General features: G+C 54.3%; 1 protein-coding gene across 8 annotated transcripts in view; it reads right to left on the bottom strand.

Moving 5' to 3' along the window:
• The window catches only part of ABCA13 (ATP binding cassette subfamily A member 13), a 395893-nt gene that overhangs the window by 106373 nt on the left and 276175 nt on the right, over positions 1-13345 (bottom strand). For 6 of the 8 annotated variants that reach the window (XM_047839515.1, XM_047839521.1, XM_047839537.1 and 3 more), the window contains 3 exons: positions 4312-4366; positions 2598-2775; positions 818-933 (listed from right to left, as the gene is read on the bottom strand). In XM_047839515.1, coding sequence (XP_047695471.1) covers positions 818-933; positions 2598-2775; positions 4312-4366 — 349 coding nt within the window. Of the gene's footprint in view, positions 1-238; positions 707-817; positions 934-2597; positions 2776-4311; positions 4367-7121; positions 8690-13345 lie in introns of those variants that run through there. The other 2 variants (XM_047839563.1, XM_047839570.1) reach the window with 2 other exon arrangements.

Here is a 13345-nt window from a genome sequence, read left to right as displayed (position 1 = left end):
GGATCTAGACACATGCCCAACGTGTAAGAAGACACATAATTAGATATTCTTGATACTAGGCGGGTATAATTTGGGGAGCCCTAGCAAAGATCCTGGATAAAGATAAAAAGGAACGCTCCAGGGGCGCCTGGGTGGCTCAGTCGGTTAAGCGTCCGGCTCGCGGTTTCGGCTCAGGTCGTGGTCTCACGGCTCATGGGATCGAGCCCCGCGTGGGGCTCTGTGCTGACAGCACAGAGCCTGCTTGGGGTTCTCTCTCTCGTCCTCTCTCTCTGCCCCTCCCCCTGCACATGCTCTCTCTCTCTCTCTCTCAAAATGAATAAAGTTTAAAAAGAAAATGAGAAATCTGTCAAGTGACTTTTCTGCTTTCGCTGCTTTTCCTCTGAGAAAAGTGATATAGGTAGGCAGCACATTTCCAGACCGCTAACGTCGCGGGAGAGGGAAAAACGTGCCAGACGGGAGGCTTCGTGGGAGACGCTCCTGTGAAAGGCAATTTTGGAGCTAAGTGGATTCTGCGTCTGAGCTCCAGATGAATGTCAGAGCGAGAGTAACCGAGAATCCACTTCCAACCGCCCGAGCGTGGCCGATGGCTGGGGGGCCGTGCGGCGACAGCCCACGCCATCCCCATCCCAGCCGGGTGGCCCACGGGGCGCTCCTCCCCCTGCTCCAGTCCCTCTGCCGTGCGTTCCCACCAGAAGCACCGTAATTGCTGGAAAAGAGAGAAAATCATGAAGCCGACAGCGGGTTGCAAGCCATCCCAGGGGGCTTTCTCTTCCAGAAAACAAACCGTAATTCTGCAGCCGCGTCTCTCGTCACATACCCGAAAAGCCCCAGCAGGAGGGCCGTGGCTGCCAAGTTCTTTCGGAATGTGAACGCCGTCAGCTGGAAGGCGGCAATGACGGTGACGCACAGGCCCACGGAAACCAGGTAAAAGATCTGGGGAAACAAGCAAAAGGGGGTGGCATCTCGAACGGTCTGTAAAGTGGGGTTCGCCCCCAGGAGTCACCGTCCTGGCGGGACTGTGTCCCCACTGTGTCCCCACCCCCCACGCATATGCTGAAGCCCTGGGACCTCCGGAAGGCACTGTATCCAAAGACATGCCTCGAAAGGGGCAATGAAGGTACAGGAGGTCCCTGCAGCCACCCTGATCTGACATGACTGGTGTCCTTATAAGAACAGGACACACGGAGGGATGACCACGTAGGACACGGGGAGGGAGCACCACCCACGCGCCCGGGACAGACGCCTTGGGAGGAGCTGGCCTGACCACGCCTGGATCTCAGACTTCAGGCTCCAGCACATGGACAGACAGACCGCCCGTCGGGGGTCTGCGGGAAACTACTGCAGCCACTGCCCCCTGCCCCCCTTGGGACGGGTCCGGGAACCCAGACACCTTCCAGGACACGTGGCTTCTTCCCACACCTGGACTCGAGGACAGTAAGGCAGAGCCCGCCTTACAGACCCCTCCCGGGGGCCCCCACACTGATCAGGGTGGCCCAGGAAAGGCCACACGCCTGCTGCTCTCCTCCTGGAGCCCCTCCCAGAGCCTTTTCTCACACCATCCACAGGGCTGCCTCCTCCCTCTCAGAGCTCAGCTCCCACGCTGTCCCCCTGAGAGTCCTTCCCCAGCCTCCTGATCTAAGTCACCCTCTCAATAACTCTAGTCCCAAGCCACCCGGATCTTGTGTGTCGGTCTGTTTCCTGCTTCCCCTGGTGAGAATACAGTCTCCAAGGGGGCGGAAAACTTCTCTGCCTTGGTCACGGCTTTATCCCCAGCACCACGGACACTCCCTGCCCCGGTAGGGACGCCTAACTACCCACTAAATGAGCGATTTAATCCATGTAACAGGCAAGAAACAACCGGTTGAAGATGGGGCACAGTCACCCAGGAAGAAAGCCCTCCTCCCTGCCCTTGAGCCCCAAGGCAGGCATCGCAGGGCAGAAACACACTGAGCGGCAGGGACAAGGGGATAATCAGGTAAGGGCTGCAGAAAGGGGGAGAAGGACTGCTGGGCTCCGGGAGACACCCGCCCCCACCTCGCACGCTGCTCTCTCCCGGGACGCCTACTCCTCCTCCCCCGGGAAAGCTGCGGTCACGAGGACAAGCTATTGCTTTTCTACGAGGAGGACCTTGAATCCAGATCAATGCCTGCAAAGGGCACCGGTGCTGTCCTCCGGACGGAAGACAGTGACCTGGAGGGCGGAACACCTGGAGAACACATCAGGCTGTGGTCGGGGTGGGGGGTGGGGGTCACGTGCATGTGGACGGTGGGTCAGTTCTAATGCTTTTTATCACCTCCCCTTCCGGCCCCTTGAAAAGAGCACATCACAGAGGATTATAGGTCTCATCTTCCCGGTAGGAGACTCTGCATTCGCGGGCAGGTCCGTGAGTTCCCAGAGCTCCCGTGTGTGTGGCTGGTTGGTCCTCCTTCTCAGGAAGCCATCCGCCCCAGACGACAGACGGACACTGGACCTAAACCGCTCTTACCGACGCAATGACCTGGTCTTCTGTGGACAGTCTGCGGCGGGGGTCTCCTAACACACGCACACGCACACAGCCCTGGCATACAGGCACGCAGCACGCCGTTCCCAGTTCCTACCATGTCATACAGGAAGTTAGCGAGCCAGTACGTCCTGTAGCCGAGGCCACTTATGTGCTGCAGTCTCTTGGCTCCGGTCACCCTGTCCCTCACCACGGAGCTACCGATGGACGCCGACAGGATGGAGAAGCCCAGCACGATGCAGAGGGCGACGCCACACTGACGGATGCTCTCCATGCTGCGGGCACAACACAACAGCTCGTCAGGGTCACAGGAAGGGCACGCGTCTTCTTTCCCTTGGTGACAACCAGTGATGAGGGGGAGAACACTGAAAAACACTAATCAGGAACTTAGGGGGCGCAGGTCACGCTGGCTAAGCGCGAGGACTCTGCCCCTGAGTCCCCTCAATGGCCCTTTGAGGAGGGGTGGGCGATGCTCCCAGCTTCTAGAAGGCACAACTGAGGGGTGCAAAGTGAGGGGACATTTCAGAGTCTGCCCATCTCGGAGTTCACTCTAGACTAAAATGATAAACTTCCGCAGCATGGCGTCCACAGGGAGCCGTGGCCTCCGGCCACGCCAGAACCACATGCATCTGTATGCTGGGACACCTGCAGGGATGGGGAGGGGGCATTAGCTGTGGATCCACAGGTGGCTGGCCCATCTCTGAATTTTGTCTCTCAAAATATCAAAACAATCTTGTAACAGAGAGAGGTGTAGTAATAATTGTGATAACACACACAGTGTACTTTCTTGGTCATTTTTTAACCGGACTGACCCCTCCCTAGCCACAATCAGCGCACGCAGGTGGCCGACGGAAAGACACCGCTCATTGCAAAGTGTCCACTGGGTGGCATCTTCTCTCACCCAACGAGCCCACAGCTACACTTGTGGCCAGTGTCAGCTGCACCACGGGGAAGGGAGAGAGGAAAGGAGAAGACAGGAAGAAGCATCCCAGCTTCTAGGAGGGAACGGGAACTAACACTTCGCTCTGAACGGGGAGATGAGCGGCTTTATCACCACCCAAGACTCCATGTGTCTGTGAGCAAAGTCTGGCATGGGGAACTCTCCAGAAGGCCTCACTACGCTCACTACACGAACACCATGTTTAAGACTTACCCCAAGTGGGACGTCTGGGTGTTTCAATGGCTAAACATCCGACTTCAGCTCAGGTCATTCATGATCTCGAGGTTCGTGAGTTCGAGCCCCGCGTCGGGCTTTGTGCTGACAGCTCAGAGCCTGGAGCCTACTTCGGATTCTGTGTCTCCCTCTCTGCCCCTTCCCCACTCATAGTCTCTCTCTCTCCCTCTCTGTCTGTCTGTCTGTCTTTCTCTCAAAAATAAATAAACTCTAAAAACATTTTTTAAAAAAAGAATGTACCCCAAGTGCTTGGCTGGCTCAGTCAGTGGAGCGTGTGAGCCTTGATCACAGGGTTGTGAGTTCGAGCCCCACATTGTGGGTAGAAAGGACTTAAAAAAACAAAATCTTTTTTTAAAAAAAGCCATTCTACCCCAAAAAAGTGTCTGGAAGATGTGGGGCCCCTGAACTTCGGGAAGTTCACTCCCTTAGACAATTTTGACTTAGAAAAACTGGGGTGTGTAGGATAAGCTCATGTTTTAAACTCGGTCAGTGCACATTCCCTTCTTAACACTCATTTTCTTTCCACTTTGGAAAGAAGCGCCCAAGCCAGCACCACTCCGCACAAATGCAGCAGGCCGGCACCCTGGAGCCACCCAAAGACTCTGTTCCACCCTCACCCAGTAGTCCCGAGACTCACATCTTGTCCTCGTTCAGCAAGGCCCCTCCGTACGGGTGGCTGTACAGAGTCACTCCTGTGAAGGAAAAATGGAGAGATGAGCCCTCTGCCCGCACGGTGAGCAGACCCCGTGCCCATGAGACGCCTCCTGTCCACTTGGTCCAGGCGTGACCCACGGGGACCCAGAAGGGCAAATGCACTGTGCATCCTGGCCAGTGTGGGGACCCTGCAGTCCTGTTGTCAGAAACAACCAGCACGTTCAGGACGTGCCTCGCACGGCAGGCGCGGGGCTGATGTTTTATGGCCCAATCCTTATAAGCATCCCTGTGGCGGAAATGATACATTAGCCACATTTTGTGGGGGTGGAGGAACGGACTCAGGAAGACTAAATTACAACAGGCAAGGGGATTATCCGATGGAACCAGGGCAATAATCAAAACTTCCCCTCTCGACCAAGCCACGTCTAGACAGAGCGAAAACCGAACCGTCTCAATGGCCCAGCTGCGTGCGTGGAACCCCTTCTTCGGTTTTTCGTCGTTCGACTTCCGGGGGCTTGTGCGTTAGTGTAGACAACAGCCAACACGGAGAAATCTCCACCAACTTCTCAGTTTTAAGGATCTTACCATAAAGGCTGCTCGTGTCGTCACACGGCCTTCCCCACGCCAGCCGATGGCAGCCCGTTGGGTACCCAGGACTCCGGAACTTGAGGCAAACGACTTGTGTTTCACCTTATTGTCCAACATGAGCCAGTCGGTTTCCCTCCTCGGATTGGCTGTTTCAAATGCCCGCAGCTACATGTGTGGGGGCCACCTCCACGGGCACGGTTCCTGGGCAGCCTGTGTTCCTCTTCCCTTTGGGCTCCCTTAATGAAGCCCATTATCGTGTTTTGCATTCTCTTACGGCGGCATATTAAATCCTTCCAGAAACACCGCAAGGGGTAGGAGTAAACATAAATAAATTAAAAGGTACAGAACTGAAAACCGCTACAGTTCTCCAAACACCCCACGGCTTTGCCACCAAAGAGTCCTGACTTCCATTCACGGGCCACCTGCTCCCCCCTCCGGTGATGCCAGCCTTTCCCCATCCGTCGTGGACTCAGCCACAGGCCGAAGCAACTTCTCTCACAGCAGAAAGAATGGTGGAGCCTCCTGGTTCAGCAAGCCCACTGTGCAGTGTTCCAGAATGATTTCTTTGACTTTAAATTACTATCTTCCAGATGTTCTGCTGGGGGCTCCCACGGTGTGTGCCGAATGCCGGCTGCGCGGTTTCCCAGATCTCATCATGCACTGGATTTATTTACACGTGTGTCCTGAACGGAGTTGTGTGGTCTTGCCTCCCTGCCTGTCTGGACCCGTAACACCTGTTTTCCTCCCATCTGTCTCTTTCCCTGAGCTTAGCGTCACCCCTCCTCACAGTACATGCCAGCCCCCACACCCTCTAGCTCGAGGGCGGCCCTGCTCATGCTGTGCAGGGACAGACACCGTCAGCAGGCTGTGCAGAGGCTTACAAAGCTGTGGGGCCCTCCCAGACGCGGCAAGTGTCCCGCTGGGTGCTGGGAGCAGGAGGCGTGTGTATTCAGTGCTTCGTGTGGCTCCTGGCTGCGCACAGGAATGAGAGCTTTCTAGATCAGACAGCATGCAGAGAAACGCGGTTAGCTGACGAGGGCTTGGGAAGCGGATGCTTCTAGAAATATGGGAGGATCTTGGACTCGATGAACCTGAAGATACAAACACACTCACTGGAGCGCCTGGGTGGCGCAGTCGGTTAAGCGTCCGACTTCAGCCAGGTCACGATCTCGCAGTCCGTGAGTTCGAACCCCGCATCAGGCTCTGGGCTGATGGCTCAGAGCCTGGAGCCTGTTTCTGATTCTGTGTCTCCCTCTCTCTCTGCCCCTCCCCTGTTCATGCTCTGTCTCTCTCTGTCCCAAAAATAAATAAATGTTGAAAAAAAATTAAAAAAAAAAAAAACACACTCACACACACACACACACACTCGGACAAGACACAGCATGACGCACCTTCTGACAGCTAGAGAACCACCACGAGGCAAGGAAACCAACTCGGTCTATAATGTTCTGGAGGATAGATTTTGTCCAAGGAGCCAGGTTCAAAACATATAGCAAATCACATGACTAGAGGGCTGGCGTGGCGGTCCCGCTGACCTCTGGGGCTTCCGGGGAAGAGGGCACGGGGGTGTGTGTGCGTCCGCCCCAGACCGTGAGGCTGGCCCTGACGATTTGCACGCTTCTCATGAACACGAATCGCACGCGCAGTGCCATCCTGATGCCGTGAGCCGTTCTGGTGACCTGTCGGAGCGGATGGGGTCCTGGGGTCCCTCAAAGTTACAGCCAGCCGGTCAGAGGGAGGGGTGGCCTGGGACCCTGGGGGTGTAGCTGGTATCTGAAGGCTGCCGCCCTGTGGGGTCTGCGCTCCCTGCAGGCGGTTAGTACCTGGACTGAACCGCAGCTCTCCTACTTGGGATGAAGCAGGATCCTGCTCCCGGAGCTCGATTTCCCTCCTCGTCTGGGAGAAACGCAGGCCCAGCCAGGAGTCCCCAGCTCATCCAGGACCATTAATGTCCCCATCGTGCCCCCAGTCACCAGACTCAAACTTACGTCATCCTCACCCCGTCCCCCGTCATCCCCCGCGACACATCCGAGAAGATGTCAGGGTCTCTCCCCTTCCACGCCCCCCCCCACACCACACATCACACCCCTGCTCTGGACCACGGGACACACACACCTCTCCCCAGCATCCCACCCTTCCCCCCCAGCAGCTCCAGAGGATTTCCAAGGAGAAACGTAAAGAAAACACAGAGTCTCTATTTTTTTTTTTTAACCTGGACATAAGACACCTGCCTTTAGAGTAAAGTCCAGAGTCTCACGTTATCCGACTCCCCCACCGTTCCCAGCGGACACACAGGATGGCCACCACGGTGTCCCCGGCTGCAAGTGTTTCCCCTCTTCTTACACAGAGGCTCCGACTTAATGCAAGTTCTCTGATGGTACGACAGTGACATGCATACATGTTCTCTTGAACAGAGATCTCTTCCCGCGCTGGTGACACTCGCTAGGACCTGAGCTGCTCCCAGGCAGCCTCGTGGTCACAAGGGTCAGCAACTGAGGCCCTGACCACCCTTCTGCTCCCACACAGCCGCTCGGCTTCTCACCTTCAGGTCCACATTCAACCAGTTACATGAGACATTCGGCAGCTTATTATACAACAGGCTTTGTGAGAAGAGTGTTTTACCCGCCTGTAGGCTCGTGTAGGTGTTCCCAGCACATTTAACGTGGGCCAGGCTCAGCCGTCATGTCTGGGACGGTGGGTGTGTCAAATTCACCTTCTGCTTATGATGTTTTCGACTTCAGATGAGTTTATCGGGACAAAACCCCCTTGAAAGTGGAGGAAGGTCTGAGCTTCTCTGCCCAGCCCCCCTCCCTTCTTGCAGAGGCTTCCTGAAGATGCTAATTTGGGAGCACCTTCCCGAAGAGGTGGGGCCGCAGGGGGAAGAGAAGGCGGTCCTCAAGCCCTGAGCCCTTCCATACTTGTGATCAGAGAGTAGGGGCTGGCATCCGAAGTAGATGAAAACCCCCCTGAGGCTCTGTGCTGTCCGTCCTTCAGGCCGCAGGGCGCCTGTGTGAGCAGCCCTGTCACATCCGTGTGAGGACGCCCGTCTGCGTCTCCTTCACATCTGCAGAGCCACGGCGCAGATACCGGAGACAGCCTGTGCCGGAGCTGGGGTTCCAGACTCCGGCTGCAGGGGCCGCCCCTATTTTCTCCCCTCCCTTCCGCAGATGCTTCCGATTTTCCAAGGAATGTCTGTGTGCAGAGGGAGGGGGACGAGGCCGCAGGTCCAAAGTCCCCACCTTGCTCCTTCTACAGTGTAAAGCTGCCAGCATTTTGGGGGTGTGTTCAATTATAAAATGTTAAACTACCACGGTCGGGTTCTTATTTTGATCGGGTTGCGTGAACATCTTTTCTTAACTTCAAACTGTTGGGTCATTGCCGGGAGATCAAAAACTACCCTAATATTGGCTTTCTGTCCGCCCGTTCCTCTGTTACGAATACACTGCCTTTCATGGTCGCACATACCCTGGACCTGTCATCCTTCCCTGGCTTTAATGGAGGAGGCGGGAATACACCTGGCCCTCGACCCACAGACGGAGCGAGCGATGGCTCCTGTGCTCAGTAGTCCCGATGTGCCAGACCCACGGCCGGACGTTTTCAGGACACAGTCTCTCACTCGGTAATCGGGCGATGAGCTCTGCGATGCACAACCCAGCAGAGTGCGCAGGAAGATCCTGTGAGTCAGCTTGCAGCCTTCAGGAACCGGAGTCCCCTCCGGGGAAACGGAGCCCCGAGAAGCCTCCCGGTGCGGACACACCCTTGACTTCCAGAAGCTGAAACAGGAGCACATGACTGTGGCAACTGTCCCCAGCAGGTGACCTGTTCCTGTTCCTGACAGAGGCGGGACCCCTAAGTCGCCTCCCAGCACACAGGGCACCGGGACCCTTCCCTGTGCAAGGGACACGCTGGGTGCCACAAACACGCTAACACAGAACGAGAATCCCACCAGGGCAGCAGGGGACAAGCAGGAGCACTTCACCAACGGGCCGCAGGAGAGGAGCCGTTGCGTCAGCCGTCCTGCCCTGTCTGTCTGTCCTGCTCTGGAAGCTGAGCCGCGTAGGCTCTGACTACCTGGCTCTGAGAAGGACCAGGCTACCCCAGCCCCCACCCTCCGGGCCCTCCCCCTCAGTGATTCAGAGAGGTCACAGCTTCTCATCCTGTGCTAGCTTCCAAGAGTCCTACAATTTACATATTTTACATATGGTAAATATTTAAATACAATCTTTTGAAGAGCACACAGGCTGCCTCCTTGCCCGGCAGGAAGCCCCAACAGCCAGAAGGCAGCTGGCCCTCCAGCTCAGGGCTCCTGGCACAAGGGTCCTGGGGGAAAAAAAAATTTAATGTTTATTGCTTTTTGAGACAGAGAGACAGAGACAGAGACAGAGCGTGAGCAGGGGAGGGGCAGAGAGAGAGGGAGACACAGAATCCCAAGCAGGCTCCAGGCTCCAAGCTGTCAGCACAGAGCCCGACCCAGGGCTCAAACCCACCGACTGTGAGATCATGACCTGAGCTGAAGTTAGACGCTTCACCAACTGAGCCACCCAAGTGCCCCTTTAATTTTTTTAAGTCTATTTACTTTCAGAGAGAGAGAGAGAGAGACAGGGCGTGAGCGGGGGAGGGGCAGAGAGAGAGGGAGACACAGAATCCCAAGCAGGCTCCAGGCTCCGAGCCATTAGCACAGAGCCGAATGCGGGGCTGAAACCCACAAGATCATGACCTGAGCCAAAGTCAGATGCTTCACCGACTGAGCCACCCAGGTGTCCCTTTAATTTTTTAAGTTTATTTACTTTGAGAGAGAGAGAGAAAGTGCATGAGCAAGGGAGGGGCAGAGAGAGAGAGAGAGAGAGAGAGAGAGAGAGAGAGAATCCCAAGCAGCTCACAAGCTGTCAGAGCAGAGCCTGATGCAGAACTCGAACTCATGAACCGTAAGTTATCATGACCTGAGCTGAAACTAAGAGTCAGACTCTTAACCGACTGAGCCACCCAGGCGACCACAGGCACCTCTTTAAAAGGCCGCCATCACCCCAAATCTCCACCATGAAAGTGAGAAATGCTCTCTGAAAAGCAAGATCCGGAGGAAGGGCCGTGCAGCGTGGTGCTCCAGAAGGAAGCCATCAGATGACCAGGAGAACCCTTCAACTTGCTTTCCGAGGCTTGAGCCCCACTGGGGTCTTCTCACCAGTTTAGGTAAGAGGACAGCACATCAGTGTCAGACCGGAACCAAGAACATTCTGGTTTTGTTCTGCTCTGGGGGACGGGAATCCGGGCACCGACCACAATGGTGGGTTGGCTGGGATTTGACGCCTCCTTTCAACAAGCCCCCCCCACCCCCGCCATGCAGAGTCCCTGGTGCCCAGTGGGGACACACAGGAGGTGTGTGTCCCAGGAGGTCAAAGAGGAGGCGGCCCCAAGGAGGGAGCAGGTGGGGAGTGAGACCCCCCCCCCCGGAAGGACCCTGCCGATGACACAGGTGCCCTGTGCAGTGTGAGCAGCCCCCTGGCCGCAGACAGAAGCAGCGAGGGGAGGGGGTGCCCAGCAGGAACCCCGGCGGCTCTTTGGCTTACAAACGCTGCTAACTTTCACAATCTGCTAGCTTGCAATCTGCTGTCACTACTTTCTGTAGGAGAGGCTCTGTGGGAGCAAATGGATTTCAAATCCAAACGAACGTCTCTCTACACGCGTGCTGAGATTTTGTTTGTGTTTTGCAAAAAGCGGGAGAGACCGAGAGTAAGTGAGGGTCACATGTGTGTCCATTTTCTCAAAAGTGGAAGCGCCATCAGAGGAAAGGACAGAGTAGGCGGCCCTGTACCTCCCGCGGGTCCCGAGTTTCCCCAGACCCCGGAACGAGAGGCACAGGCGCGTGCATGACTGCTCGCCCTCCGCTACCTTCTCAGCTTGGCCAGCTGCTCCTTAAAACAGGAACTACAGAAATCAGAGCTCCTTGGGGCGCCTGGGGGGCTCACTCAGGTGAGCGTCTGACTTGAGCTCAGATCTCACGGTTTGTGGGTTCGAGCCCCGCGTGGGGCTCTGTGCTGACAGCTCGGAGCCTGGAGCCCGCTTCGGATTCTGTGTCTTCCTCTCTCTCTCTGCCCCTCCCCTGCTTGTGCTTTGTCTCTCTCTCTATCTCAAATATAAACATTAAAAAAAAATTTTTTTAAGCAATCAGAGCTCCTCCTGCATACCCACAGACACAGGGCGGGGACTTGACTGTCTCGCAGATGGGCCCCTTCCCCCTCCAGGACAGGGCTTGACTTAGAGATGGGGCAGCTTTGGGCATGGGAGGCAGGCACGGGGAAGAAAACCGAGGCAGAGGGAAGTTCTATCGACTTATCTAAGGCCAAACACAGCACAGTGAGATCTACAACCCTGATTTTCTGGATCCCAGTTTATCCATTTTACATGCAACTAGAAAAATCATTTGCAGCCTTTGATGTTCTCCTTGCAAAAACCACATTATCGCAATGGACAATCTCCATAATCGGGTGGTGATTCCCATCGTATTATGTGTGTTCAGAACTGTATTTAGGTGACAACAGCCTTGTGATGGGATCCGGGGCTGATGATGCTGGTGAGGAGTCCATGGTGAGGGGTCCGGGCTCTTCAAGGAAGGGACAGTGGTTTCAGCCCCCGAGGAGAGGGGCTCTCATGCATCGCATCAAAGGTTCCCAGAAGGAGGTTTCAACATGTAAATTCTGAATACACTTGATTTTTCTTCGTTTGATTACTCTTACCATTTATGTTTCAGCTTCTCCACGAGCTGGCCCACGGCCACATACCAATGTATAACATCAGCTCCCTCATTTAGTATTCTCACCATGCCTTCCAGACTCTGTATATCTGTCATTTGTAAAAACGCACATCTGTGCTTTTGTCTCGTATCCACTCTGACAAAAGATGCTTGTCTCCAATTCAACAGTCACTGCTGGGTCCCTTCCTCTTATAAAACGGACATCTCTGTGCGCATTCACACCCAGATGTCTGTAAGCGTCTCCAGCAGAAGAACAGAGTTGCCTTCACATCGATATATGCGCAAAGGACTGTTTTCTTTCAGTTAATTTGCTGTGAGCCATCGGCGCGGGGTGGGGGAGGGAGGTTGGGGGGGGCATGAAGGAAAAAATGTTCGTTCGGTCCAACGGAGTATTAACAGAAACGTATGCAATCCAAGAGCTGTTTCAATGGCTTTCTCTCTGTCTTCCTCCTCTTAATCTCTCCTGGAAAAAAGACTCTTTTTCCCCTCAATATTGAGGTTAATTATTACTCTTCCCAAGGAATAAATAGATGCCAACTGTAAAAAGTTTTAAAATAAAGAGTAAAATTAAATCCTAACCTACTTTGAAACCAGCCAGAGGGAATCATTGTTTGCACATTGATATTAATTATTTCTAAATGCCCAAGGTTTTCTCGACATACGCGTGTTACTATCGAATTATGTTTCCCATTCTTCATCTTCGACTCCATCGATCGTTCTCGACCTTCAAGTAATGTTTTCATCACACACACACACCTGCACCTGTGTGATCCCCTGGAACCAATGTCCATCAGGTTCTTTGATTCGTTCTGTGGATTCAGTGTTTTCGTGATCTTACTTTTGGTTAATCTCTCACATGACTGTCCTTCGGCATTCTTTTTTATTAGGAATATATCTACAACCTGTTGGGATAAGCGCTGGGTGCTGTACGTAAGCCAATTTGACAATAAATTATATTCATAAAAAAAGAATATATCTACAGCATTCTTTTTGAGCCACGTCCAACATAAGTGTATCTTTGAGGCTTGTTTACTTTGAGACAACATCTCCATTAGGTACAGAATTGGGGGTGTACCTTTATTTTTCTTTCCGTGTTCTGTAGGCAGTATTCCCTTACCCTCTGGCTTTTGAGGTTGTGATTAAAAAGGAAGAGACCAGGTTCTGGTTTCTCTAAGATGGGTTAGCCCCCGTCTTGCCAGGTCCCCTCCCTTATGAGGACCCAGACATCACACACCAGCTGGAAAGAAGGCGGCAGGTGTCTGGGGCCCTCGGGACGTGGGGAACAGCGTGGCGGGTGGCAGTGAACTTCCTGGTGTCCTTGCAGCTTCCCGTGTATCCCAGACAAGCCACTACAGAAGCCCGCAAAACGGGAACCGTCAGGAGCAGTAGAATGTGACAGCCACACATGTCTACCCAGAACCACTGCCGAGGAAACTAGATGGAGGGATACACTGAGGACAGCGCAAATAAATCAAAACAGAATCCCGAAAAGCTGATCAAGCCTCTCAAAGGGAAGCAAGAAGAAACAGAGGAAACAAAATCAACAATTAAGTGTCAGAATTAAGCTCACGTGTGGGTAAAGCCCATGCAACGTGAGCATGTCTGTCAAAAGGCAGAGCTCGGTACGGTGTGAGCCCCAACCTTCAGAGCCTCAAAATACCGGAATCAAAACTTTACCCCG

This window comes from Prionailurus viverrinus, chromosome A2, assembly GCF_022837055.1.
Source record: "Prionailurus viverrinus isolate Anna chromosome A2, UM_Priviv_1.0, whole genome shotgun sequence".
Taxonomy (NCBI): Eukaryota; Metazoa; Chordata; class Mammalia; order Carnivora; family Felidae; genus Prionailurus; species Prionailurus viverrinus.
The sequence above is the reverse complement of the archived record's forward strand: the minus strand, read 5'-3'. Positions and strand labels throughout refer to the sequence as shown.